This window comes from Mya arenaria, chromosome 15 (genome assembly GCF_026914265.1).
Source record: "Mya arenaria isolate MELC-2E11 chromosome 15, ASM2691426v1".
Taxonomy (NCBI): Eukaryota; Metazoa; Mollusca; class Bivalvia; order Myida; family Myidae; genus Mya; species Mya arenaria.
Window position 1 is genome coordinate 36,391,383 of NC_069136.1, and position 26,370 is coordinate 36,417,752.

Genomic DNA, 26,370 nt, shown 5'->3' on the forward strand with positions numbered 1-26,370 from the left:
AAAGGCACACATGTAAATGAATTTTTTTATTTTCATCTAGTGAAGGTGAATGCTGCAACCATATTGGTGCCCTGCTGTATGGACTTGAAGACCTGACGCGTAAAAAAACCCTTGCTCCAACATCCAAACCCTGTGCCTGGAACAACTTCAGCATGCTGTCTGCACCACGGAAACGTAAGCTGTCGCCTAGGAAATCTGAAGATCTTATGTTCTCAAAGAAGAAACTGTACAACGTGTCAGTACGTAAAGTTTCTGTAAACAAAAACCATGAACTGAACTCTATCAATGGATGCACTGTTAACATTGACAGATTTAGGCAGAAACTGGTTGGTTCGAAGTTGAATGTAGGCTGGTTAAAAAACTTTGAAATTGAAACAACTGAAAATGAACCAGATCTCCCTGTGTTACATTCTGTGCCATTCAACTACCATGATAGTGTAAACTTGAGGGACAGTTCTAGTAAGACAGTGTTTTTGGATCATTTTGACTCTTTGAAGCAAAGCGCTGAAGAAATTCAATTAACTGAAATCTTAACAAGGGGCCAAAAAAGTGGGAAATGGCAAGAGGCCAGAAAAGAACGCCTAACAGCTTCAAACTTTGGCAGCATCTGTCGTAGGAAAGAATCAACTGAACCTGACGGACTCCTGCGGCAGATGTTGTATTCCAATTTCACAAGCAAGTACACAGAATATGGAATTAAACATGAGAAGGCTGCAAAGAGAATGTATGCGAAAGCAATGCAAACTGACCACAAAGGACTAGCAGTTAAAGACAGTGGTCTAGTTGTATGTGCCGACAGACCCTACCTTGGTGCCAGTCCAGATGGGCTTGTGTTCTGTTCACATTGTACAGAAAGTGTTGGTCTGGTTGAGATTAAGTGTCCTGCCTCTAAGAAATGGAGGATGCAAACGCCTGAGGAATGCTGTGAAGACAATGATTTTTTTTGTCAGTTAGAGAATGGCAAGGTGTTACTCAAGGAAACACACAAATATTACTACCAGGTCCAAGGGCAGATGGGAATCACCGGGAGGAAATGGTGTGATTTTGTAGTTTGGACATGTGTAGGTCTTTCTATACAGAGAATTGCATTTTGTGAATCATTTTGGCTGAAAATGTTGTGTCAACTTGACAGATTTTGCCTTGAATCATACATTCCTGAACTGTACGCACAACGTGTTAAAAGGGGAATGAGTCTGTTCAATTGATTTGTACATCGTCTAGTTATGTGTTGTTTATACATGTACATTTGAATGATCAATAATGGCAATTTATGTGAATATCTTGTTTGCTTTCAGTTATTTTCATAACTATATTCAAAATGAAACTCCAAAATGACTGTATTGTTACTATAATTTGAAACCATGAATAAAAAAGTTGTAAATCTAAATTTTGGGCAGTATTTTGAAAGTATGTGTACTTTTGTCAACATATTGTGATTATGCGATGCTGTAAATCTACTTTAATTATTTCCTTGTTTTATGTTTGACCTTTTCTACTTTTCCTTTCCATTTATCTAGTTTTCAGGGATGTATTTCTGAGCTTAATAAATGGACATATGTTTAACCTTTCAAGTGTGTTATTATTGCATTTTGTGTGCAGGATAGTGATAGCGTTTATATTGCCATTGTTTAAAGAAGTAGCTGAGTTTTACTCTAAAACAATTGAAGATGTTCAATTGAATATTGGTTTGCATGTAGCTACTGCACGGCCCATAACTCAAGACTGTCGAGTTGTTCTCCTTTTCTGACTTGCTAATTAAAAACAACAAATGAGTGTTACTTTCTTATGTTTGCAGGGTGCAAAACTTAAAGGGGCTATACACCGTGTGATGAAATATCGAAAAAAAAAAGAAACTTGTCAAAAACTGACATAAACTTGGTATCAATGTGTACAATGCATTGAAACTAACTAACTGAAGTACCACATACCGTAGTATACAATTAATTTATTTTCGCATTATTTTTTCCATATTTCTCCATTAATTTTTTTTTACTGGGTATGTATACCTAGTAGAATTCATTCTTATGCGTGATTTGCTAGTTGATGATATCATGGGATATAACCAAGTAAGGTATATTAGCTTAAGCATTCATATGGTTTCGGATAAGCCTTCGTAGCAAAGTGGATACAACACTGGACAGCTATTTTGGTGACACTAGTTCAATCCATAGCTCAATTTTCTTTTACATTTTGGTATTTCTTTACCATTATCATATCAGAAGAGTAAAACATTTTATTAAATAATTTGTCCTGAGATTTGTTACAGAAAAAAACTTTATTGGTGCCAATCTGGTGTACAGTCCCTTTAAACATTGGGACATATTTAGCATGGGGCTAGTTTTTTTAATCTAATGTATCTTAAAGTTAACATTTGTCGGGCATTTCAGTTTGATCTATGGCACTCTTGCCTATTCTTATTTCCACTTAGTTCAATTATGAAACTGATATGAAAATGGTTCATACTGAAAAATCCTTTAAGCAATTCAATACTAATGATTTGAAGTACGTGGTAGATCAATTACACATGGCAAATAAAAAAAAACTCATTTCAGAGCCAAACTTAATAAGTGATCTTTGACTTTTATTCTTAGAAATGTTACAAATAATAAAACCACAAAATACAAAGCAGATGTTTCACAAACAAAAAATTATATCAATAAATTGATCAGTTAATGCATACATGTTTCAAATCAAATCTTGAAATCCATTCACATGAGCATATTTCCTTATCCATTTTTGTCAAACCTGAATCAAATGTGTAATCTCATATGTTATCATATAACTTGCTCGAAAAAATGATTTTAAAACAAAATTGTAATTTCATTGTTCTAGTTAGAAGTATACAAGTTTTTATCCCTAAATCTAATGCTTGATATATACAAACGCTTTCATTGACACATGAGTTATTATTGAACAAGTGGTGGCCATAGATTTGTCAAATATGTGCATATTTTGAACACTTTAGAAATTCTCCTTGACTGTGTTATAGGAATATTGCCATGCAATATTCGAAAGTTCTTGATTCTCTCCATTTGCCTTTCAACATGTATTCGTAAACTTGCAATATCTTTTGTAAGGAGAACCTCACGTTTAGAGAATTGTTTTCCTTTCTGTTTAAATGGTGGAATAATGAGATGAATGCCTCTTGGAGTAGTAAGGTCTGTAATAGTGAAACCCTTATCAACCATTATGGCGTCTCCTTCTTCAAGCAAGTCCAAGAGTCCACATTTTTCTGTGAGTTTCTTGTCACTGGTACAGCCCACCCAACAGTCAGAAACAAAAGTTACAACACCATTTGGGCTTATACCCACCAAAATCTTATGAGTCATGTGAGACTTGTAATCACTGTACATTAAACTTTTCAAAGAAAGAGAACTGGATGTTTCACTGTAAATTTCAGTGCAGTCGATAATAATTCTAGTGTTAGAATATTTCTCTTTAAATTGTTCAGGCATGTTATTTTTCACTACCTCACGAGATGGCCATTGAACAAGAAAGGATAATTGTACATGTAAATAGTTGATCCATCTTTCAACAATGTCACTACATTGTGAAGTGGATATGCAAAACCTAGTACCTAGATCTTCAAATAACAGACCTAGACGTAGGCGCATCAGCACCATGAAAAATTCATCCAGAACACTTAGAGTTCTTGGCCGTCCTCCATCTGAATCTTTATAGTTAAGTTTCCGCCTTGATGTCCGCACTTCAGCTTCATCCTTGATTTCATCAAACAAAGCTTCAAACACAACTCGATTAGGGATTCCGGTGTAAAAACTGACCAAATCGTCATTGTATTTTACGTCATCATATGTGAGCATAGGTAGCTGACATTGTACACCAAAGTCTCTAGTAGAATGTTCTGTTTGTGAACTGAAGTCTGCTGTTTTTCCCAGGAAACTTTCTTCAGTTTGTACTTCCATCACTGCACAGTTGTTCTCAGTCTGTGTGTCACAACATCTGAAACATATACAAATTGATCATGTACCCATTTACCACATCTTACATGTACAGTCTGGTAACCCTAACCAAATGTTTGTTTTTTTGGCCTTAAACATTTACAAACACTTAAATTTTCCTATTTTTGTTAAAGAATGAAGAAAAATGATCAGAAGTAATTAACTTATCAGATCGATTTCATAGCACAAGAAGCAATATATATATATATTGAACAATACCTAAAGGACTGATTCTGTGGCTGTAGTACTGGTCCCATGCAGTAATCATGCAGGTGGACAGAGGTATCAATGGCATGCCCGGAAGGGGATACAAATGACAGTTGTGGCTGTATACTATCATCATTTGACAGTTCTAGGTCTAAATCGTCATTGACCGTATCACCATCATCATCATCACCTACGTCTTCATCAAGGAGCTGAAATTGCAAATGAAACTGTATAAGATAAATGTTTTAGTACAAAATCTGCCAGGCTATATGGTACACATTTTTCCAGGCTGTATTTGAAAACAATTCTTTAATCATTTCTTAAATTACAAAATTTACAAATAAGTGCTGTGACATTGTTTTTAAGCACCGTTGATATAACATAATTCATTTTGAGGTGCATGTAAGGAAGAACTTAAACTAATATAAGAAATAAAAAATACCGTTGGCTGGAAGGTTTTGGTAGCACCAGTCTCAGTTGGAAACATAGATGGAAGTGTATGCTGGAATGAAGGTCCTCTGAAGCCAACAAAATGCTCACTACACAATCGTCTGTGTTCATTCCACTGGAACGATCTCATGACCGTTTTACATCGCTGCACCCACACACGTTTTAAACGTTTGTTCTGAGGAAAACGGTGCAATGACACTTTTCTCCCATCAATAACCTTTCCTCTGTAAATTCCTTTACAAATACAACAGTACTTAGGGGTTTTCCTGCCCGTTTTCTTTATTAGTTTTGAATCTTTACTTTCCATTTTCACTTGTTGCTGTTTACTTCCTGGTTTGTGTAGTCCCCGGAAGTAAATTTCCGCTTTTTGCGCATGCCCACTTGAAGAGTATTCAGGGAAAGATAATCGAGTTATCGGAAAGGACAATACAACAGCACAGGCGCGCCTGAAACTTTATAGTTACTTACAAGGCCTAAACGAACGCACACAGATTCAATTATATTTTCATCTAGACCAGGGCAGTGGAAACCATCACTCGGAGATTATCTCGAAGATATGACAGACGAGGTTTCGGGAAACAAAATTTCGAACTTTGTGACTGGTGGGCCAAAAAACTATGCATACAAAACAGAACGGTGTGATAAAAATGGTTATACATCAGTCTGCAAAGTGAAAGGAATCACGCTTAACTTTAAAAACTCCCTCAAGATAAATTACGCTATGGTGGTATATCGATAAGGATTACCTCACCTATCCGTATGGATACTCATGTACCCTTTTCTGTATAAAACGAGGGTTTAACATTATATTTTGTATATATATATATAACTGGTTTATAAAATGGAGTTGATATGCTACACATTGTGTTATATGTACATGTATTTAAAAAGACTTGTAAAATAAAACGATTCAATTTTGTATTGATGTGTTTATTCATTATAACTGTGACTAGTATTTATCAATGTTCCGAAATGAATTATTTGGGGCTCATATTACGGCATCAATTGGGATCCCACATATAACACGTTGTAAACACGGGTATATACAGGTGTAAAGATACAATATAGTTCTGCTGTTGAAAGGTTGCGGACCTAAAACCCCAAACTAGTTAATACGATACTGTTCATTATATAATAAGGCTACATTGTAAGTGTGTTGACGTTAACGCGAATCACAAACTTGTTCATATTAGACTGTACATTATTGAAGAAACAGTACTGAAAACAAACAACGGGTTACATACATATCAATTGCCTTTATGTACATAAAACAATTCATATGAATTATAAACAATGGCCCCACATCCATAACCCTAACATTTACCCTAACCCTAACCATATCAACCGTCATAAGCTATGATAACACGTCGCGCTTGACTTCGCCTAAAAATTGACTTCGAACAGGATTGCATCACTTATATAGAATAAGAACGGGTCAATGGGTGCATTTTGTCCTGGATAGGCATTACTGACTACTGCACCCTACTTCTTGAAAAGATATTGAGGAGAACAAGTTGCAAGTCTTGTCTGAACATTTTAAGATCCGCACCTAAGGTTCACTAGAGGACCACTAACTCAAAGACTGCTACACCCAAACCTTAATGTTAGTTTCCTCCTCTTATATCAATTTCATTAAGGACATGCTGAACACAAATGTTATCAATGTTTTCGTTACTTATGTGTATGATTCTATATATGTAGCAAATGTAGCAATAAATATGTTGATAGGTTTGTTCACTAAAAAAGGTTTATAGTAATCCTGTTAGTATTATTACCCTCTTTGCCATAATGACGCTATTTTCCTTTTTCACAGGGCCCTACAACCATTCCCTTGAAAGTGAAAAAACGCTGAAAATGTAGTTAACACAAACGCTTCTCATTGTTTTCATATTAAAAAAGGCATAACTATTAAAGGAAAACTATGGTCCTTGCTGTAACAAAACTTGTGTATTGTATCTAGCAACTTGTATACCAAGTTTCATTTGAATATATTTGACAATTTTTTCAGTGATGGCCTAGTTTAAATGTTTGCCCAATGATCACAGAGCCGACATAGACACCAAAGCTATCCAACTATCTCTTCTTCTATCCTTCACAAGAAACAAATGAGCTAATAGAACATTAGGGACAAGCCTGGTAGCAAACCTAATTTCAAAAATAACATGAAGTTTGTATAAAAGCACACATCAAATACAAAGGTACAAATTGAGCAAAAAATAAAGAAATTACAAAATGGTAAAGTGATGGTGGTAGGTCAGCCATTGCAATCAGACTTTTGGATGAACAAGCATAAATATTTATACTAGTGCATGGCATCCAATTTTGTCAACAAGCCTTAATAAGTAAAAGAGAATTCAAGCAAGCCCAGAAAGCATTTTCCAGTTCGGGGCTTGCGGGCTTGTGCCAATTTTGACCACTGGTAAGTTGAATTTTCATACTCTCACGTTAGCACAAAGAAATGGTTGAAAGTAAAAAGTTTTTACCCGCTCTTGTACAGTCGAAACTCGTTGGCTCGATTTCCTCGTTGGATGGAACTTTGTGTAATGGACCAATTGTTTTTACTCTATGTAAGCATTCCTGCTTGACTCGATATTTGCGAGGCTCAAAGTATTTTGGCTGGTCCCTGGGATATCGAGCCAACAGGTTTCGACTGTATTTAATAAAATCACTTAAAACCTTTTATCATAATGAACAAACATAAGAGGTAGAAAGCAAGTCAGTTATAATACTGAGGTAGCTTGAATAATTTGACAAATAGTATTATTTTTATGTTTAAGTAAACAATACCACATGGCCCTGTTATCCAATGGATACATTGAAATTCTTAAATTAACAACCTCGACAAGGTGCAATGGACATGCTGTTATTAATATTCATTACTTTTAAACCAATGGGGAGATTTGCATGTCACATGTGGACAAACAAATGCATGTGGACTTGGAACCAGTAAGTGATTATCGAGGGCAGTTTATATCTGATTTAGCACCATGTCAATTTCCTCAAAACCTAGCTTGCATTGAAATCTAAAATCAACATGACATAATAGATACAAGGTAATATTCTAATAGAGGGTCTTCATGTGTAATATCAGGGATGACAATAGACTAAAAATCCCAATTCTAAAAATGCTAAATTTAGTTTGAATAAGCTGGATTCTTGCCCAAAGCAAATAAGATCTCTTTGGAATTCATTTTAGACCCATCAATGTCCATTACAAGTTGCTTCTTTTTATTGTAAATGTACATGTCTAGCAAAAGAGCAAATATATGACCGTCAAGAATTGTAGCTTTGAATCCTGATTTCGAGATTAATCCTCATTTTTATCATCCATGATAGCCAGTGATTTGTTTTGGAATTATTTTTACCGCCTGTGCCTTGAAAATTGGGAAAAAAAGTTGACTTTGGGAAAAATACAAAATCAGGCCAAAATAGCTAATATAATGGTTTATATATACATGTCCTAACTTTTTATGCATACATTATGCTGTGAAAAGTAAGTATTGTCAAGATTTTGTTTATATTTCAAGAAATTCATTGGGGGTTTTATTCATTAATGTAATCTACATTAATCAAATTGGGGGAAAATATAAAATTTTGGGGAAAATGGACATTTTTCACAAGGGGAAACAGCCTTTAGAAGGCAGTAAATTGCACCAAAAAAAATCACTGATAGCGTACAACTTAACCCACTTACTACATAGTTCCCTGAGAATTTCGGCTCCCATCCTTCCTTCAAACGTGAAATGTGCATCTTCTAAACAACCTGTTATAGTTCAAGTTTTTATCAGGTTTCATCACCTTGCATAAGATCTATGTTGTATTGAAATATGAAATTGTATCCTTTCTTCATGAGATATGAATACCCTTCTTCCATCAGTAAACTTGTCGTCATGTCCTGCTCCTTCTGGTGCAGATACTCCACTACAATGTATATCGGCCTGTATCCAAGTTGTATCCACTGGTGTAGAATCTAAAACATACGTAAAAAGACACTTCTAGTAGGGTTTAAGCCTAAATTTATACACATATTAAAAATCAATACATATAACGTGTAATGTGTAATGTCTTGTGTGACAGTGCTATACAATGGTGCAGGTTAAAGAACCAGGGTAGCTCTAACCAGCGTAACATTCTTTTGTGCACTATGCTCCACAGCCTCAAATGACTAACAATCTTACCAGAGCACTTGCGGAATGGGCCTTGTCTGAATGTGAGTATAAATAAGCTATCACACCCACCTACCTAATGTATAGGTGGTAAGTATCCCAGCCTGTCACCCTGAGACCGGGGTTCGATTCCCCATCAGGGAGCAAGTCCGCCCGGTTAGCTCAATCGGTAGAGTGTTGGACTGTGAATCGGACAATCCTGTTTTGATTCCCGGGCGGAGCAGGTCACTTATGCTGTGATTGGTTATGAAATCCTTTCTACGACCATTCGCACTGTACCACTGCCACTGGCATGTACAGAAGTTGTCAGTTCCTTGCAGAGGTGAATGCACCTAGTACTGGTTAACCTCCCAGGATAGGTGTGCGGTGGTTTGAACAGTCACTCTGGGACCCTTCAATGTGCTAATGCCGGGACCCGGAGTATAAACTACTAACACCTCCCTACCCTATGTTATGCACCAGTCAATTCTTTTTTTGGAAAAACACCATATATCTCTTTTATTTGCCTGTAATTCTTATATCATTGCAACATAATATTGCTAAATGAATAAGGTTGTATTAAGTTCATACATTGATATCTTATGTGAATAATATAAGCTTCATCATCATTCAACATAAACTTTAAATGGGATTTATTAAAAAAAAATCAATGTTATCAATTACCATATAAACACGTCCAAAAAATACACCACATCCAAAATTTGCCCATGCAGCATTATAATGTAACATATCTTAATGTATAGATGACATGACTGGTTTTTATTAGGCTTTATATAAGAATGTCATTTTCATCATTGGAGAATGGTGTTAAAGTTAACTCCTGTATAAACATTTAAGGTTTTAAACTCCATATTTAAAAACAAAAAAAAACAAACAAAAAAAATTGAAGTTTTTCAAAAAAAATTCAAACTGACTATAAAAACGGTAGGGTCGGCGCCTATTCCGTAGGTAGGGTCGGGTAACCCGAACCAAATGTATTTTTTTTTTAGGCCTAACTCGTCCCGTAATCTAAAAGTCACTTGGTTCATACTCAAAACCAGTTGGATCCCTGAAAATTATGCTTTGCACCAGTGCAAGTTTTCAGATACTTTTGTCAGCCTATTCTCACATATCTAAATTTTGAATGCCCCTGCTAAGCTTGTGTGAACGTGAATAAATAATAAATTTAATACAAATATAGTGTATTATTATATGATTTTTTTGTTATTGGTGGTTAAAAATAGCTAGCATTGCTAAGCGGAAATTTCCACACAAAAACGAGGCAAGAATGCCTTCAACCATGTGCTGTGAATTTTCACTGCAGGTTTCACACCACTTTCTAAAGTGATTTTTTTGAAAAATTAAATAACTAGTCAAAACTGTTGGCTGGATATTCGAAGGAACCAGCCAAAATACTTCTGAGCCTCGAGAATATCAAGCCAAGCCCGATTGATTATTGAATGTGTATTAATGTTTTTTGATACGTTGAAATAAGTTTTGTTTAAAGCGTTTGTTAATTGCTACATTATCTCCGTAAGAAAGGAGTATTTATTGGACATAGCTACCGTACTTATCCTACAGTTCACAACGTGATGTATTAAATACTATGAAAATAGCATTTGATTGTTTTCATTAATTGATGCAATAAAAATAAACATATAAACAAATCTATGCGAAAACAATAAACAAGCAATCTTTACACAGTGAGTAACACATTTACAACCATAGCTTAGTTTGTACCTTGTCAATCTCTAGATTGCTCAGCATTTGACCTTTGTATGAATTCTTTCATTTGGAGAAACATTCAGCATAATATATGTGAATGACGCCTTTTCAAAATGCATTGAGATTATACATGTACTGACATAATTTTGATGTCTGTACCTGTACCAATTAAAGACAGAAATTAAAGTGATGGCATGTTTGCTCAAACTGTTAAACCATTTAAAATTGATAATAATTTATATACCAATCAAGCAAATCTAATCAATTGGCGCCCAGACATTGCGAAAACTGTCAGTCAGACAGCCCTGAATGGTAAATTTTGACACAGTTCGACTGAATTTGTAATGGGGTCAGTCTGTCACTTTTTACATCAATATGTGAAAATCTTTAATCTTTAATTTAATCTTAATCAATTGTCAAACACCGCTTGAAAGTAAGAACAATTTATTTTGTTTAATAGAAATTGCATTTCATCAGTGATATTGTCAAATAAACATTTGTTTACAAATCTGATGTTAAATTCAGTAGTGTACAAGTCAAAATACATGACCATCACTTTTTCTGAACTTCCGCTATGTCTGAGCGCCTTGTGCTAAATGAAGCCAAGCAAACAAATCAAGGTGTGAAATTCTTACCTGAGCGTGCGAAAATGACATCGAGCTGAGCAAACAAAACAAAGTGTAAAATTCTTACTGAAGGTATATATCTTTCCGCTTACCAGGTAAAATAAATCCCCCCCTTTTTTTTTAAGGAGCATTGACCTTTTTTACATTTAGCAATTGTTGGGATATAGTTCATTTATGGAAAATTTCCACAGGTATGTTGAAGGAAAAGGTTTGAAAACAAGTTGAACATTATACAAATCAAGATAGTATTATTTTCCTTTTTTTGCCAAAACGAGGCTATTTTTCCCTTATCAAACTGACAAAGGGCCCCGCCACCATACGGAAAACAATACTGATGCCAACGAGGACAACTAGGCTATCACAATCAAAGATGACCTTGAAATCTCCTCCTATTTCACACTCGGACAAGATCTGACTTGATTAAGGTGACAAAATACTACCATGATTAATTTATTTTAATGAGTTGTTTCAGGTATATATTTACCTTTGCGTCCATTCCTTCCGTATCAATGGATAAGATTCCAAAATACTTCGGCACTTTATATTTCAAGGCAAACGTCTTCACTGACAAGCTTGTCACTGTGATGATGGAATGATCATTTAGGAGTTCATTCGATACAACCCTGCTTTCCATGGCAACTATATCTGGGGATAAATAGAGTCTTTCTTGACCATCATGGTCACTTATCACAGCCTGAACGTACTGGACACGCTGGTCTTGGTGCTGGTTAGTCAATCTGGAATAATAACAAACATGATTGGAATATTTTATTTTGAAATTCTGACTTGTTTCACATGTCTCATCACTTTCTATTTATTTATTTATATGATAAAGCAGTGGTGGGTTTTTGTTGGGGGGGCTTAGCTAGCAGGTTTCCCCCTGGGTTCTAAAAAGTTGTCGCCACTTTTTCTCGGGGGGTAAAGCGGGCCGCAAAAGGCCCCCTTATGGGTCCAGGGTAGCGCCCTTGTGGGGGTCGGAGGGAGCAAAGCCCCCTTGAAGCTCATGGGGTTTCAGCATTTTAAGAGCCTTAAATTGCATTTATTTAGCACATTGTCGTGTAGAACATAATATAATATTGTTGTACATCAGACAATGCGAATGTCTGTCGGACAGTCGGACATGTCCGGTATATTTCCATTCTGACCGACGAAACTTTTGTTTTGGTCGGTCACAATGTCCGGTGGAAAATTACAGTCAGCACCGTATAATTTTCGGAAAATTTACTTTCAGTTTATAAATAAATGTTCAGAGTTATTTTTAACTATTATATCATGATTATTCAGCGTGTTAATCCGTGTATCACTATTTGTAAACCCCGTTTCGACATGTTTCCATAAAAGCCAATAAAACGCGTAAGGTTCCGATTTCTGCTCGTACTCTAATACTTTTATTTTACGGAAATGTTCGGAAATTACAAAATTCCGTATGTATTTATTTTCGGCGAAGTGGTTCCCGGCAATCGTTTTAATTTAGATATGATGATTAATATACCGAGCTGACTTTCTTTCCACTCTGTTTAACTTTGCCAATAACAACAAATCTACTTTCGTTTTTGCATAAATGTTGTGCCTGAGTTTGACTTGTAGTACAATTCGTTACATTTTATAACCGTGCTGTATCTTTAATTTAAAGATGAATTAAAAGAGTAAGATCTAGCTGTTCCATGGGTAGACGAACCAGATATGAGTTTTTTTGGGGAGGAAAGGGAAGAAAAAAATTATGACATAAGATCCGAATATTGATTTTTTTTTATATGATATTTAGCTTTTTTTGTAATTTATTATAGAACTTTAAGACAAATCTAACTAAAAAGATCTAAACCTGTTATAATGGGGATTTACAAAACTTATTTAAAAAAGAGGCTTAAACTCAAGGTTTAGGCTGATGTAACCGGATACTGTTTGTAACATTGTGACAGGTAAAAATTTGTTGCGACAGGTAAACTTAAGGTGTTTACCTGTCGCAATGTCCTGTGAGGAAGAAAAAGTTTTTGCGTTGTCTGGTACATGAAGCACAAGATATTAGCAAATTGTTCTTCTTTTGACAAAATATATGGACAAGTATATAAATTTAAAAAAATGAAAATAATGCAAAAATTGTGACATATACATCAATTTGTTGATTTCAGTCTATTGCCTGCATACAATAGTGTCATATAATTAAAGAATATAATTATGAAATTATGAGATAAATTTAAACTAAATGGAAACTCAAAGAAATATACATTGTCAAACTAAGGCCATACTGTCCTAATAAAATAGTGTCTACTCTTTACTCGAGCCAACTTATTGGGAGCCTTATCAAATGGGATGTAGTTCTATTTATTTGTAGGTATACTCAATGACTTCTGTTAATCTTTTTGACTCTTTTTAACCTCCTAAAATGCTGCATTTATAGCAATTACAAATTGCGACAAAACCGAAAGCAAATCTATTTTTAGCGCGTAAACTTTATTACGAAATTTGCATATTTTCCAAAAAATCGTTGTCTCCGTAAATTCGCCAAATTTGAAAAGTTGTCGCCACTTTTGCGATTTTGTCGCAAATGGCGACAATGGCGATCGCCAGCAGGAAACCTGGCTAGAGTAATAGGCCTTGCTGTACCTGTGCATATTGCTAGGTACTTTGCAACATTTAAAACAATGTCTTTAACAGTTTTGAATTTAAGGCCAAACTTAAAGCACAACAACACCAAGCTCATGAGAATACCTTCGCTGATCTTCGAATCTCCACTTTTTCTTCAAAAACAGACAATATTGTCAACAGCTTCATTGACAATATTCAATCAATTTTTGGATCAGTCGTTGCAAAGTACAATGTGCACATGAAAGCCATATAGCGAACATTGATGACAATAGTACATACCCGATATGGTTTCTCCTTGCTAAATCCAGCTGGGAATTCTGAGGTTCTACAAGTATTGCACTCCAGCCCATTTGTATAAAATTGAAAGAGTTACTGGACATAAGGCCATCATTGGCCCCGATATCAACCACAAGCCTGGCCCAAGGTTTGGATTTCTGACTCTGCATTTGCCGCAAAATAGCCATAACTTCACCTGAACTGGACACATCAAATCCAATTCTACTGATTGTCACTGGTAAATGCTCAATTCTTTTTTCTTTGTACAGTTCATCTGACATACAGTATGCAGTGATATCGTTTTCAATATATAATCTTCCAATGGTATTGTCAATAAACTTTCTAAATCCTTGATCCTTTCCTGAGAAAACTATGTTTTGGAATGTTTTGTAAGTTGCAAGTGTGTCTATTAACGTTCTCCCTGAGGTAGAAAAATCACTTAGAATTGCAATTGCACTCCATATATAATACAAGAGCACTGTGTTGATGATAAGTGATTCGATGACGAAGATTATTATAATGATCATAAGACATCCTCGAAGGAGACTTCTGTATGAAGACGGCACTTTTAACTGATAACGCATCATTCACAGTGTGCGTTAATTTCTGAACACCTGAAATAACAATAATGACAATTAATTATCATGATAAGTTCAAATATTTATCAAACTCTCATATAAAAGTCATAATATGAAATTGCTTTCCCATTGTGGCAAATATTAGGCCTTCAATCGTTATGTAAATAAAGAAAAAGAGTTGTAATCCGAACCAGACATTAACCTACTACTGTAAATGAAATGGGGGAATAACTCTTGGGTATTTCCTCCCATGACTGAGTCATTTTGCCTCAACTTTCTGCTAACAAGTTTCAATATGATTGAATAAAAGTACAGTACTTATATTATTGTCTGCACAAGACATAAACCTAGTATTATTTCAAGTTAAAGGGGCATAACTATGAACTAACCAAGTACCTCGGATCGAAACAGACATTCAAGAGACATTCATTTAAGCAAGTAAAAGTACATTCAGAAATTGCACCGAGCAATGATTACAGAATAAATTTGTCAAAAAAATTGCAATCATCTTTGACAGGAAAGCGAAGGAAAAAATAAGTTTGTTTGGAAATTAGATCAAGATGATAACAATGTGTATAGATTACAAGGTGATCATAGGCAACAACGTCCCATTGTCAGAACAAAACAAGAGATTAAGAACACAGAGAAAATAGCACCAAGACAATTATGCACATTGAAGACAACAGCATAGCGAGACCATAGGTGACAACTATGCCATTATTTGCTATACCATAACAACAACATTGAACAACCACCACAACCATCACCACCAAAATAAAGACATCCTTGTGTTCACAAACTGCTCTTCACTGTGTAACCCAAGCCCTACCAGTCTGGGTGCTGCCATCTTTCTTGAAGGCTACAAGACAAACACAGCTTTGTTGAACAAGGGCGTGTCAAAACAAAGCAATAACTTTTCTGGAGAAATGGTGGGTATAGAACTAGCTAGCACTAGACTTCCTAACAACTACAACACCACAAAGCAAGCAAATACACATCGTTTTCAACAGAGATCCCTAAGAATAAAATTGAAACCGTTATTAACATAAAAATATAGAACTGTAACAAGTTTGGAGGACAATGGCAGTACAATTCTAGTGCACTCGATACCTGGCCATAAAACATACAGGGAAATGAGCTAACCGGCGAGCAGGCAAAAAAAGGAGCTAAGAAGGCAGAAAAATTATGAAGGAGAATGCAATGACGAAAAGAAAGATGCCAGTGAAGTCATACAAATGATGAAAAGAAAAGCCATTGATGAAAAATGGTTAGCACAATACCATAACTCTGAGAGGTCTTCCGCCATACATGTATCTTTGCGATACCCAGGGTCAGAAACTGCGTTGGTGAAAAGTAAAGAAAAAGTTTCAGCCAAATTAACCAACTTCTTAGCGGTCACACTCAGCTAATAAAAGATCACTGGACAAAACTGACAACAGTTGCAGTGCCTGCCAAGTTCCTGAAACGGTACACCACTTCATATTCTACTGTAAAAATTACAACAAACCTAGAAGCAGACTGGAAGAAAGAACATAGCAAATACAATACAGACATTGTATACCTCATACAGCAATAATGTTGGGGTTACTAGCGGGCGAAATATTAGAACAAGAGGCCCAAAAGGACCTATGCTCTACTGGCATGGCTTTTGTGGTCATATCAATCTAGAGCATGTATGTATGGGTAAAAGGCAACAGACATATAGTTTATGTTTTGTGTTTGGGTTACCTGAAAACGTAGCACGTTCAACATCTGAGCCCAGAAAGTATTGTAAGCAGATTAGTTGCATGAACTATTTTAATATGTGCCAAGTAAAAGTCATCTGACAAAAAAAAAAAATGCTTTCAAAACTGTACTCATAGTAAAATTTTCTGTAGTTTTAAAAGTTAAAAAAAGTTGGTCAAAAGGTCAAAGTCAAGGGCATCCTAGGACAACATTGATCAATTTGAACAAACATTCACAATCAATTGTGCTGAGATGGATGCACGAACACACAAAAAGATTTTCAAACCTTTCCAGATTTATGTTTACCAAACCTGTGAACCCTGGGTGTGGCCAGTAATGACACCAGGTGCATAACTTAAACATTCACAACCAATTTTGTTAAGATGAATGCGCAAACTACAGAACTTAAAGCTAAAAAATGGCCTTTGGGCTTTCAACAAGAACAAGGTAGAGTAATTCACAAAATCAACTGCAAAAGCAAAAAGCAAATTGTCTCTCAAAATCCTAGACTTGCAAATGGTCTCCCTTAACTCTAGACTTGAATTTACATGTACATGTAAACTTGGCTAAAAATAGAATTCGCTCATGCAGACCTGGCTAAAAATAGAGAGCATTTCTTTAAAACTTTCATGGCCCATAATCTAGGCATTCATGGGCGGATCTGGCTGGTTTTCAAAAGGAACCGAGCTCTTATGGATATCTAGATACTGTACAAGTTTCATCAAGATACAATCAAAACTGAACTCTGTATCGTGTTCACAACCAATTGTTTACACATTAGCATTTTTTTATACTATCAAGGGCCATGATCTAGGCATGCATAATCTAGGCATTCATGGGCACATCTGGCTGGTTTTCGAAAGGAACCGAGCTCTAATGGATATCTAGATACTGTATAAGTTTCATCGAGATACAATCAAAACTGAACACTGTATCGTGTTCACAACCAATTGTTTACACAATAGCATTTTTTTATACTATCAAGGGCCATAATCTAGGCATGCATGGGCGGATCTGGCTGGTTTTCGAAAGGAACCAAGCTCTAATGGATATCTAGATACTGTACAAGTTTCATCAAGATAAAATCAAAACTGAACACTGTATCGTGTTCACAAGCAATTGTTTACAGACGCACGGACGCACGGATGCACATACTACGTACACATTACCATCGCATAAGCTCTTCTGGCCTTTGGCCAGTAGAGCTAAAAATTATAACAAAGTGTGTGAAAGAAGAACTGATGAGTTAATATCTGTCGGAAAAAAACAGGTTATAATTTTTTAATTTTTTTTTTGAGAAAACACAACTTTCCAAAATTCAAAACAAAAGTACAAGTACATAGAATAGTACAAGTACATAGAATAATGTACATAAATGACATAAGGAAAAATATTTGATAAAGGACATCGAGACCATAGGCGACGACGACGCAGTGTCAAAATATCAGAATGCATATAGGAAAAATAAGTCTTGTACGCAATCCCTACTACGTATTGTACAAAGCATACAGGAAAACAACAATAAGGGTGAAAAATCAGCATTAGTCATCATGGACTATGAATCATGCTTTGAAAGAGTTTGGAGGGCTGGTCTACTCCAAAAGGCATTCAACAGCAACATTCGTGGAAGACTTTGGATATACTTGAAGGAGTTCATAACCGACAGAAAATACTACCTAAAGGTAAATGACCACAAGTCTCCGTTAATCATTTCTAAAGTAGGCATTCCACAGGGGTCTGTTCTGAGCCCAACACTCTGCAACCTCTACACAAGGGACAGCATGGATGGAGTGACCGGACATCATACAGAATTTGCAGATGATGCCAGCATATGGAACAGTGACAAGTCAATTGAAAACGCCATTGAAAAAACAAATGAAGATCTTCATAAGATTATTATATGGTGTGATCAATGGAACATGAGCATAGCCTCTGAAAAAACTAAGGCAATCCTATTCAAAACTGACATTGAACCCTTTAAGAAGTTGGTTTACAATAATATTCCCATTGAGCTGGTTCAAAACAAAAAATTGCTAGGGGTAACCATAGACAACAACTTGTCATTCAACACCCACATTCATGAGAAGTCAATGGCTGGCTACAGGGCACTAAAAGGACTTGATTGTTTCACAAGTAAATACAGAGGTTGCACACAGACTACATATATGAAACTCTACAAAGCCTTGGTCTTGCCAATTTTGGACTTTGGCTTACCTGTACTGGTCACTCAAACTGACCAATGCATACGCGCATTTGAACCGGTCCAACGCAGCGCCATGTTAAAAGCTAGTGGATGTTTACCAAGTACAAGCACAGAATCATTGGAACTATTAACAAATACCCTACCAATGAACATTCACATTAAGTTGAGACAAGCAGAGGAACTGGTCAGAATTGTAGCCAAAAGAGATGAAGATCCACTGAAAGCAGACTTTAACAAGTGGATGTCAAATAGGTCAAGTTTTAGAGGGAAACCTACAACATTTGCGCTTCTAATGTGCCGCTACACAGAACTCAAAGACAAAATCAAGCTAGAAAATATAGAGAAGGAATTTGAGTACAACGTGAAGTACATTGGTCTTTCTAGGACACGCGAAAAGGTTAACTTCGAACAATTCACTGTGGATAAGGAAACCCAGACAGCAAATATAGCACACATACTAGATGCTACATCTGGAGGAGACATCCTAGTGTTTACAGACGGCTCTTCACTGGGTAACCCAGGCCCTACCGGTGCGGGTGCTGCCATCTATCTTGAAGGATACAAGACAAATCCAGTTTTGTTAAATAAGGGCGTGTCAAAACTTGGCAACAACTTTTCTGGCGAAATGGCGGGTATTGAACTTTCACTGGACTTCCTAACAGCTACAACACCACAAAGAAAAAACATTCACATATTCACAGACTGCCAGGGAGCAATATCAACAGCATTTTCAAGAGAGATTCCCAAGAACAAAATTGAAACCGTTTTTAACATTAAAACATCTGTAACAAGTTTAGAGGACAATGGTAATACACTCCATGTGCACTGGATACCTGGCCATAAAAACATAGAGGGAAATGAGCTGGCTGACGAGCATGCAAAAAAAGGGGCTAAGAAGGCAGCAGAATTTGATGAAGCAGAATTCGATGATGAAAAGAAAGATGCAGGTGAAGTCATGCAAATGATGAAAAGAAAAGCAATTAATGAAAAATGGTCAGCCCAATACCGTAACTCTGAGAGGTCTTCCGCCATACATGACATCTTTGTCACACCCGGGGTAAGAAACTGCGTTGGTGAAAAGAAAAGAAAATGTTTCAGCCAAATCAACCAACTCCTAAGTGGTCACACCCGGCTGAAAGATCACTGGGCAAAACAGACACCAGACCAAACAGACAACTGTTGCAGTGTCTGCCAAGTTCCTGAAACCATAGACCACTTCTTATTCCACTGTAAAAAGTATGATGAAGCTAGAAGAGGACTGGAAGAAAGAACTATGCAAATACTATACAGATATTGCATACCCAAAGTAGCAATTACGTTGGGGTTATTAGCGGGTGAAATAGAAGAAATAACGAATACCTGTGCGAAAGAAGAACTGATGGATTCATAAAGCTTATATCTGTCAGAAACAAACAGGCTATAAATTTTTAAATTTTATAAAAAATAACAAACAAAAAAAAATTCCTTTTTAAAAAACACACAACTTTCCAAAATTCGATGAGTCCAAAAAAAAAAAAAGTAACAAGAGTTCAAGTACATAGAATAAAGCACCAAGATGATATCGGCAAAAATATTCGATATAGTACATCGAGACCATAGGCGACGACGACGCCATAATTCGACAAACAACAACAACAACGCCATACTGTTACAACAAACTATTTCAACATGCACAAAATTAAATGTTATGGGCAGAATTTATCAAGAATGAACCATTCCAATATATTCATTTGTTCCTGCAAATTATCCATCTTCCATAAAAAAACGATGGTTTTACAGTTTAATATGTACGCATATTCGGATAAATTAATTCGGACAAAAAATATTTCAATATTTAGCCTTTATAAGCCAACGTGAAAGTTAACTTTAGACGCAAGTAAATTCATTAACATACCTTGAAAAGCAACAAGATTTCGGTTATACGTTCGAGAGAAAAACTCACATGACACTTCTCGCGGGAAATTTCTGCTTAGAAAAGACGAAAAATAGTTTCAAATTACCTAAAATGGCTATGAACCATTACTCTAAAAACAGCTCTGATTACATAAGTATTTTACCGTACTAATGCGTGGTTATCATACGTATTTATCTGCAAATTAGCGATATTACACTTTTAACAGCCAGGTCAGAATTTCTGGTTCATCTTCTACATCTCCGGTCAACTAATTTGAGGTTCACCGAATCTTCCACTCGTGTCGGAGCAGTGAACAGTTTGGACTTGGGAACACTCTATTTTTCTCGGTGTTCCTATTGCAATGCAAAGAAACATACTTCATACTGTATACTTACTCCAAAGGAACACTTATTATTTCTGTTATTGTTTTCGTTTGATGTTTAATTATTTTTCCGCGCATTCAAATGACCAGACCACAAAAAATGTTAAGATGATTGTCAAAGTATCATGTTAGCACGGACCTTTATCCGTGATGTTAGCAACCCAGAATACCCAAATGTTCCATCCATTAATAAAAATTACCACGTAAGTTATATTGTGTATACTCTTAACTTGGAATTATAGCGGGAAAAATATACATACGAACATGTCCGAATGCCGTCACAGAATGAAATGACGTCCACAACGTTCTTGCGTTTTAATGCCATGATCAGATTAAACGCATGTTTTCCATGATTTTCTGTTTATACACATTTCACCAGAGCCAAATTTTAAAACATATTCAGATGGCATTGCTGCGAAAACTTCTTGGGCGAAAGCAACATTCTTTGGACAATTCAAAAAACGTTTTGCAAAAGCATGAAGAGGAAAAGGCAGTTGTAACAAACACGATTGATAATACGCCAAATGAGATTAATGAATCCACCACAAGTGTTTCAATTCAAAGTGAAAAGAAGCAGCACAGAAGAAACGCGACACAACGTAGGCATAAAAAATTAACGACGGAATTTATTCCTTTTCTTATCAAGGATGCTGAAGTCAGCTTGGAAGGTTTTCCTCAAGAAAACCCTGACGAAGTCTCAAAAGACACATGCGAATATGATAGTGATGACGAAGACGTTACTTCTAGTAGCGAATTCGAAGAGTTCTTAGTCCGGAACAGACATAAATGGATGGAAGCAAAACTTAGACGCCTCAGGTAAGTAAACGTATAGTAACGCCGTGGTATTTATTCCAGTTTAGCGCCCCCCCCCCCCCCCCCATATGTTACAAGATATAACAAATGAAAAGTTTTCGGGGGTGTTCGAGAGGAAGCCTTCAGTTAGTATTAGAATGCGAATTCTATTACATACGATATTGAATACATATTAGTTTTGTTCGTTTGAACTTAATTTAAGCGGCTCCACATTAAAAATTCATACGTAATCCTAGTTCAAACAGCTGAATAAGTAAATTTTGATGGTATGGCGTTTTCAATTTGATTAGGTTGGTTAAGGGAACACACGAAAACGCACACTTTTTACGCGTATTTTTAAATACAACGATTGATTGTGGTATTATAGGTTGAAACAGTCCTCATCGACGGAACACCTCGGCCATTACCATTTACCATCGGCAGATATGGTTGCATTTTATTATTACATTTTGTATGTTAACTCTGCATGAGTATTTAATAAGAGTTCAAAAGTCTATCACAAAGCTTGCCAAAGATGACCCGGTTGTTACGATTGTTAAAACTCGTTCCAATTCTACAGCCGTGTCATCAATCTCGAAGCTTGCTGGAGTCGTCCGAGTTTTTAGGAATGCCGTGTCATATGGAACAATCCGGATTTCTCGTGATTTCCACAAGCTTCCACATGTGCTCCTAAGGGGTTATTAGACAACTTGTTCTTCGAAAAGCTTGTCTAGTTCCCTAAATGTGTGCACGCTGAAACAATCGTTACCTCGGATACGGCAAAGCAGTGGCCGTTTCAAGATTTCACCCGTAACTTCGATAATCTTAAATCTGTGGAAATTCAAAAATGACAATGCATAAAAAACAGTTCCTCAACACCGTGTTCAATTTTGGGTAAAGTTCAATTCATACAAATAAATATGCAACAAAATTATAAAACTTTGGCATTAATATAATTTCTATTTACGACTAAAATCGAATCATATCTTTATTAAAACCGCTCCAATTTGAATATATTTTACCTTTGCACATGTTTTCGTCGAGCAGACGACAGCGTGACAAGCTGAGGCGTCGTCAGGACGAAGTAATTCTCCTGGAGAAAGAGGTCAAAGAGGTCGTAACTATGGTAAACAGAACGCGCCAACAGACAAGTGCTCTTAATGAAGAGGTCATGGATAAGAAATGTGAACTAAAATTTCTCGCCTCGCAAGGTAGTGTAATAACTTCTGTTAATAATAAGTTTTGGGGCAAAAAAAAAATCCCTCAGATTTTGAGGATAATGATTTTCAAAAATTGTCTAAAATTTGTTACAGAATATATTGAAAAAAATACTGAATTTTATATGTTTATATTTTAAAACATTAACATTTTGGCATATATACAAGATGTTGACGTGGACATATGGGACACCAGCAGCCAACTGTATAAAACATCTTTAATGAATTGCCAACATGTTATCTTTCATTCTCATTCGTCAGAGGCTCGATCGGGATAAATCTTATCTGTGGTACGCATAGCATCATCACTCTGGTGAACGAGAATGGTTATCTTTTGGCTAGATGCAGACGTGTTTTATATCTCAATTGTTTTTTCAAGAAACCAAACTTGTTATCCCATTTAACCGTGGTGGTCTCTGACAAACATTTAATTGCGTCCGATACTTTGTTTGTGTTTTGTGCATCCAAATCATTTAAGAAAGTCGCAGTTTTGGTCAACCAACAAGACCATGTACATTGTCAAGTTTCTCATGCAACGCGTATTCTGCGGTTAGGTAGCTACACGCCTGCAGCTCAACTGTGTTTTTTCATAAGAATATAAAAATAAATATTCTTCAACGGTCGAATAGAAACGACTTTCCTATATTGTAGTACCCGAAAACTACGAAACCGAAGTGAAGAAGAAGGAACCATGTCTGTACAAGAGATATACTGCAGCCAAGACGGTTGCAGACGCCCAAGCGATTTTAAACTCCGTCCGAGAAAAGATTGAGGCTCTGAACTATTTCGAGTTATTGGCATATAACAGGGTGCGTATTTTGCAGTGAGGTTTTTTTTTGGCATTATTTTCACCGCCTGTTCTTGAAAATTGGTAAAAAGTCGACGTGGGGAAAATACAAAATCAGACCTAAAAAGCCAATATAAAGGCAAATATACATGTTTTCACATTTGTACATGTATGTATACATTTTGCCATGAAAGAGTTTGAGACAAGATTGTGTTTATTTTTCAAGAAATTCATTGCTTTTTATTCATTAATGTAATCTGCATTTATCAAATTAAAAACAAAAAATCATATTTATTTATTTATTTATTTATTTATTTATTTATTTTTTTATTTATTTATTATTTTTTTTTTGGGGGGGGGGGGATGGACAGCATTTAGAAGGAAGTAAATTGCACTAACAAAATCACTGAATTGGGACACTTGACCAGCGGATCCAGGAGTCCTCCACCCATTCTAAAATCGTTTACATTTATATAGGAGAAAAAAAGTAATAAAAAGGGCCCGAAATCACCATCTTTGACTTGAAATTGTTATAAATTAATTGTCTAGGGGGAGCACCCGAACCCGTCCTACCAACACTCATAACCAAACAAATTTCGCTTACGAGGCGGGCGCGCAAGTCAAAAGCTACGGCGCCACTTGGTTACACCCCTCTGGCGTCAAATCCTCGAAAAGTTCCTGTAACCTTTTTTTTTAAATTTAGTCGAAATGTCGATACGCCTTTCATGTTGGAGGCGTGATATTGCGAGATACATAGGCAATCGGCACATTTGTGTTTGGCTGCGGAAATATCGCAAAACACGTGCAGAAGCATATTCTACAAGTGCTGGTATATTTCACTGTTTTATGTCAAACCATTATTCATGTTCACTTGACACAAGTTCTATAAAAGAAAGCCACACTATTCCAAGTACTTTATGTTCACTTGACACAAGTTCCATAAAAGAAATCACACTATTCCAGGTACTTTATGTTCAATTGACACATGTTCTATAAAAGAAAGCACACTATTTCAGGTACTCGAGCACCAACATGGCCTGAAGCGGGACAATGTCAAGAACGCGTACACGCGCGCAAGGAAGAAAAACCGTCACTTTGACCTCCTGAATGACGTCATGAAATATCCTACGTCACGTCCGAATTCGCCCAGAAAGAGGTAGGTCTGCAACGTTTCGCCGCAATCTTGCAGCCCAGGTTCAAAATCCTCACTTCGACCGTTGCAGATTTGGAATACGTGTACACCTCTGCTACATGGCTTAAATTAATTAATTATAAAAACAGTGGATAAGGTCAAACAAACTACAGTCAAACCCCGTTGTGTCGGGGTCGTTGGGGTATCGGCAAACGCTTCGAGATAACGAACACTCAAAATAACCGATATACAAAAATTGTCTTACTAAAGCCCAATACATTCGAAAATGTTCGCATAAACACAGAGCGAGATAACTGAGTTCTACATAACAAGAACATCGAAATAACGGAGTTCGACAGAGCGATTTTTGACTGTTTTGATAAACTGATCCCCTATTGAATATAATTGATATAAATTTACAATCAACTCATTCGACTTTCAGTCAATTAAAAAAGGGGCTCAAGTGTGGTAGAAATTCAAGTAAAACTTCGTGCTCAAGGTAATGGTACAGTAAACGACCATTCGTATGTACTTACAAAGATAAATGGTTTGATGTGATCTACATAATTATATACCCATTGACTTGGCCATTCATTTTTTATACATCGAGGGGTGAAAGCGAAAAGGTTCTATCTGCTTCTTTATTTAATGCCACTTAGAACCTTTTCGCATTCACCCCTCGACATGTAAATTGCGATTCGCCTGATAACAATCAATAACGGATGACTGCTCATTTACTGAAATACTTGTATTGGCAAATTTAAGAAATACTGCCTTCTCGTTGGACAAAATATAATGTTGATCATTAACAATATTTTGTGTTTACTTTGTGCATTTTATACAGTTTATCCAGCAAATTCCCAGCAACGTAGTCAGAATTTATCTCATGCTATATCCTTATTAGGACTGCTCCTACGCCCGTTGAAGATGATGCCGACGAAAACAACAATGAAGAAGAAAACCAGCCACTCATTACCATGGTGACCATCGAGACGTCACCGATTACGCCATCAACACCGGAAATGATACAATCTGCACAAACCACGCCCCAAGCACTATTGCAACCAAGAACCCTGGTCGGGCAATTCCCTCTGCCTTTAGAATCCTTTATATAAGCAAAACCTAAAAATCTTTTAACAATTTCTAAAAAAAAGTTTGTTTGTATTTTAATTAAATCTTGTAGTTTTTTAAAAGCATTTTACTGTATAGTTTTTAAATCTTGTCGTATTGTGGGGTCAACATAGGATTTTCTTAGAAGAAATCGTCGCTCTATAAAGATCTATTATTATGTTAATAAAATTATTCCCAATTTAAGTCAGCTCGAACGCATAATTTGTTTATAATATAATAATTGGATTTTGAACAATAGAACATATATAAAAAGAACGTTTCCTAATTCTTAAGAACATCCTGGCACTTGTGACAATACCGTACATTCTTCAAAGAAAATACATATTTACTGAGGCGTTTGTATGCTTGTTGACTGGGTGCTTGTTTTGAATATTAGCAACGGGGAATATTAATTGTTTAAATAAAAAATACAAAGGCATCTTCTAACGCATAGAATTTGCAGGTCTTAAGAAAATGTATACCAATATGTTTACCATACAATTTATTAAACAATGCATTTGCCATTTGAATTGTTCAATAGTTGAGGCGCATGTAAAGGATTTGTAATATAATAAT

The 26,370-nt window shown here is 36.0% G+C and overlaps 4 protein-coding genes across 8 annotated transcripts in view; 2 read left to right on the plus strand and 2 right to left on the minus strand.

Annotated features, from left to right (window-relative positions):
* LOC128219007 (uncharacterized) overlaps positions 1-20,667 on the minus strand; it is a 29,502-nt gene extending 8,835 nt beyond the window's left edge. Inside the window, exons 1-5 of one of the 4 annotated variants that reach the window (XR_008258529.1) lie at positions 20,538-20,667; positions 13,978-14,588; positions 11,597-11,849; positions 11,122-11,146; positions 8,311-8,586 (exon numbers count right to left, since the gene is read on the minus strand). Coding sequence is in view for 3 of the 4 variants with exons in the window: in XM_052926814.1 (XP_052782774.1) it covers positions 8,411-8,586; positions 11,122-11,146; positions 11,597-11,849; positions 13,978-14,561 (1,038 nt within the window). In the remaining variant the exon portion in view is untranslated. Of the gene's footprint in view, positions 1-7,255; positions 8,587-11,121; positions 11,147-11,596; positions 11,850-13,977; positions 14,589-20,537 lie in introns of those variants that run through there. The other 3 variants (XM_052926814.1, XM_052926815.1, XM_052926816.1) reach the window with 3 other exon arrangements.
* On the minus strand, positions 2,567-4,878 carry LOC128219000 (uncharacterized). Its single transcript, XM_052926795.1, has 3 exons — positions 4,609-4,878; positions 4,179-4,375; positions 2,567-3,960 (listed from the first exon to the last, which is right to left on the minus strand). The coding sequence occupies exons 1-3, from the start codon at positions 4,744-4,746 to the stop codon at positions 2,907-2,909; spliced, it is 1,389 nt and encodes a 462-aa protein (XP_052782755.1). The 5' UTR covers positions 4,747-4,878; the 3' UTR covers positions 2,567-2,906.
* Positions 17,828-19,870, plus strand: LOC128219333 (uncharacterized). The gene has a single exon (XM_052927141.1). The coding sequence runs from the start codon at positions 17,828-17,830 to the stop codon at positions 19,868-19,870; it is 2,043 nt and encodes a 680-aa protein (XP_052783101.1).
* LOC128219005 (uncharacterized) lies at positions 20,646-26,316 on the plus strand. Of its 2 annotated transcripts, none has more exons than XM_052926811.1 (6): positions 20,646-20,759; positions 20,999-21,572; positions 22,596-22,759; positions 23,417-23,574; positions 24,569-24,708; positions 25,589-26,316. In XM_052926811.1, exons 2-6 carry the CDS (start codon positions 21,097-21,099, stop codon positions 25,797-25,799), a joined length of 1,149 nt encoding a protein of 382 aa, XP_052782771.1. In that variant the 5' UTR covers positions 20,646-20,759; positions 20,999-21,096; the 3' UTR covers positions 25,800-26,316. The 2 variants fall into 2 exon arrangements, with proteins under 2 accessions (XP_052782771.1, XP_052782770.1); XM_052926810.1 differs by lacking the exon at positions 20,646-20,759 and adding an exon at positions 20,778-20,959 and having other exon boundaries at positions 21,160-21,572.
* The last annotated feature ends 54 nt before the right edge of the window (positions 26,317-26,370 follow it).

Excerpts from the sequence above, each read along its gene's own strand:
- LOC128219000 (XM_052926795.1), bottom strand. The coding sequence starts at position 4,746 with ATGAGATCGTTCCAGTGGAATGAACACAGACGATTGTGTAGTGAGCAT. Across the intron at positions 4,376-4,608 it reads CCAAAACCTTCCAGCCAACG|CTCCTTGATGAAGACGTAGG; the intron begins GTATTTTTTATT and ends TTGCAATTTCAG. Across the intron at positions 3,961-4,178 it reads CCACAGAATCAGTCCTTTAG|ATGTTGTGACACACAGACTG; the intron begins GTATTGTTCAAT and ends TATATGTTTCAG.
- LOC128219333 (XM_052927141.1), top strand. The coding sequence starts at position 17,828 with ATGGACTATGAATCATGCTTTGAAAGAGTTTGGAGGGCTGGTCTACTC.
- LOC128219005 (XM_052926810.1), top strand. The coding sequence starts at position 20,882 with ATGTTAGCACGGACCTTTATCCGTGATGTTAGCAACCCAGAATACCCA. Across the intron at positions 21,573-22,595 it reads GCAAAACTTAGACGCCTCAG|ACGACAGCGTGACAAGCTGA; the intron begins GTAAGTAAACGT and ends TTCGTCGAGCAG. Across the intron at positions 23,575-24,568 it reads AGTTATTGGCATATAACAGG|GTACTCGAGCACCAACATGG; the intron begins GTGCGTATTTTG and ends ACACTATTTCAG.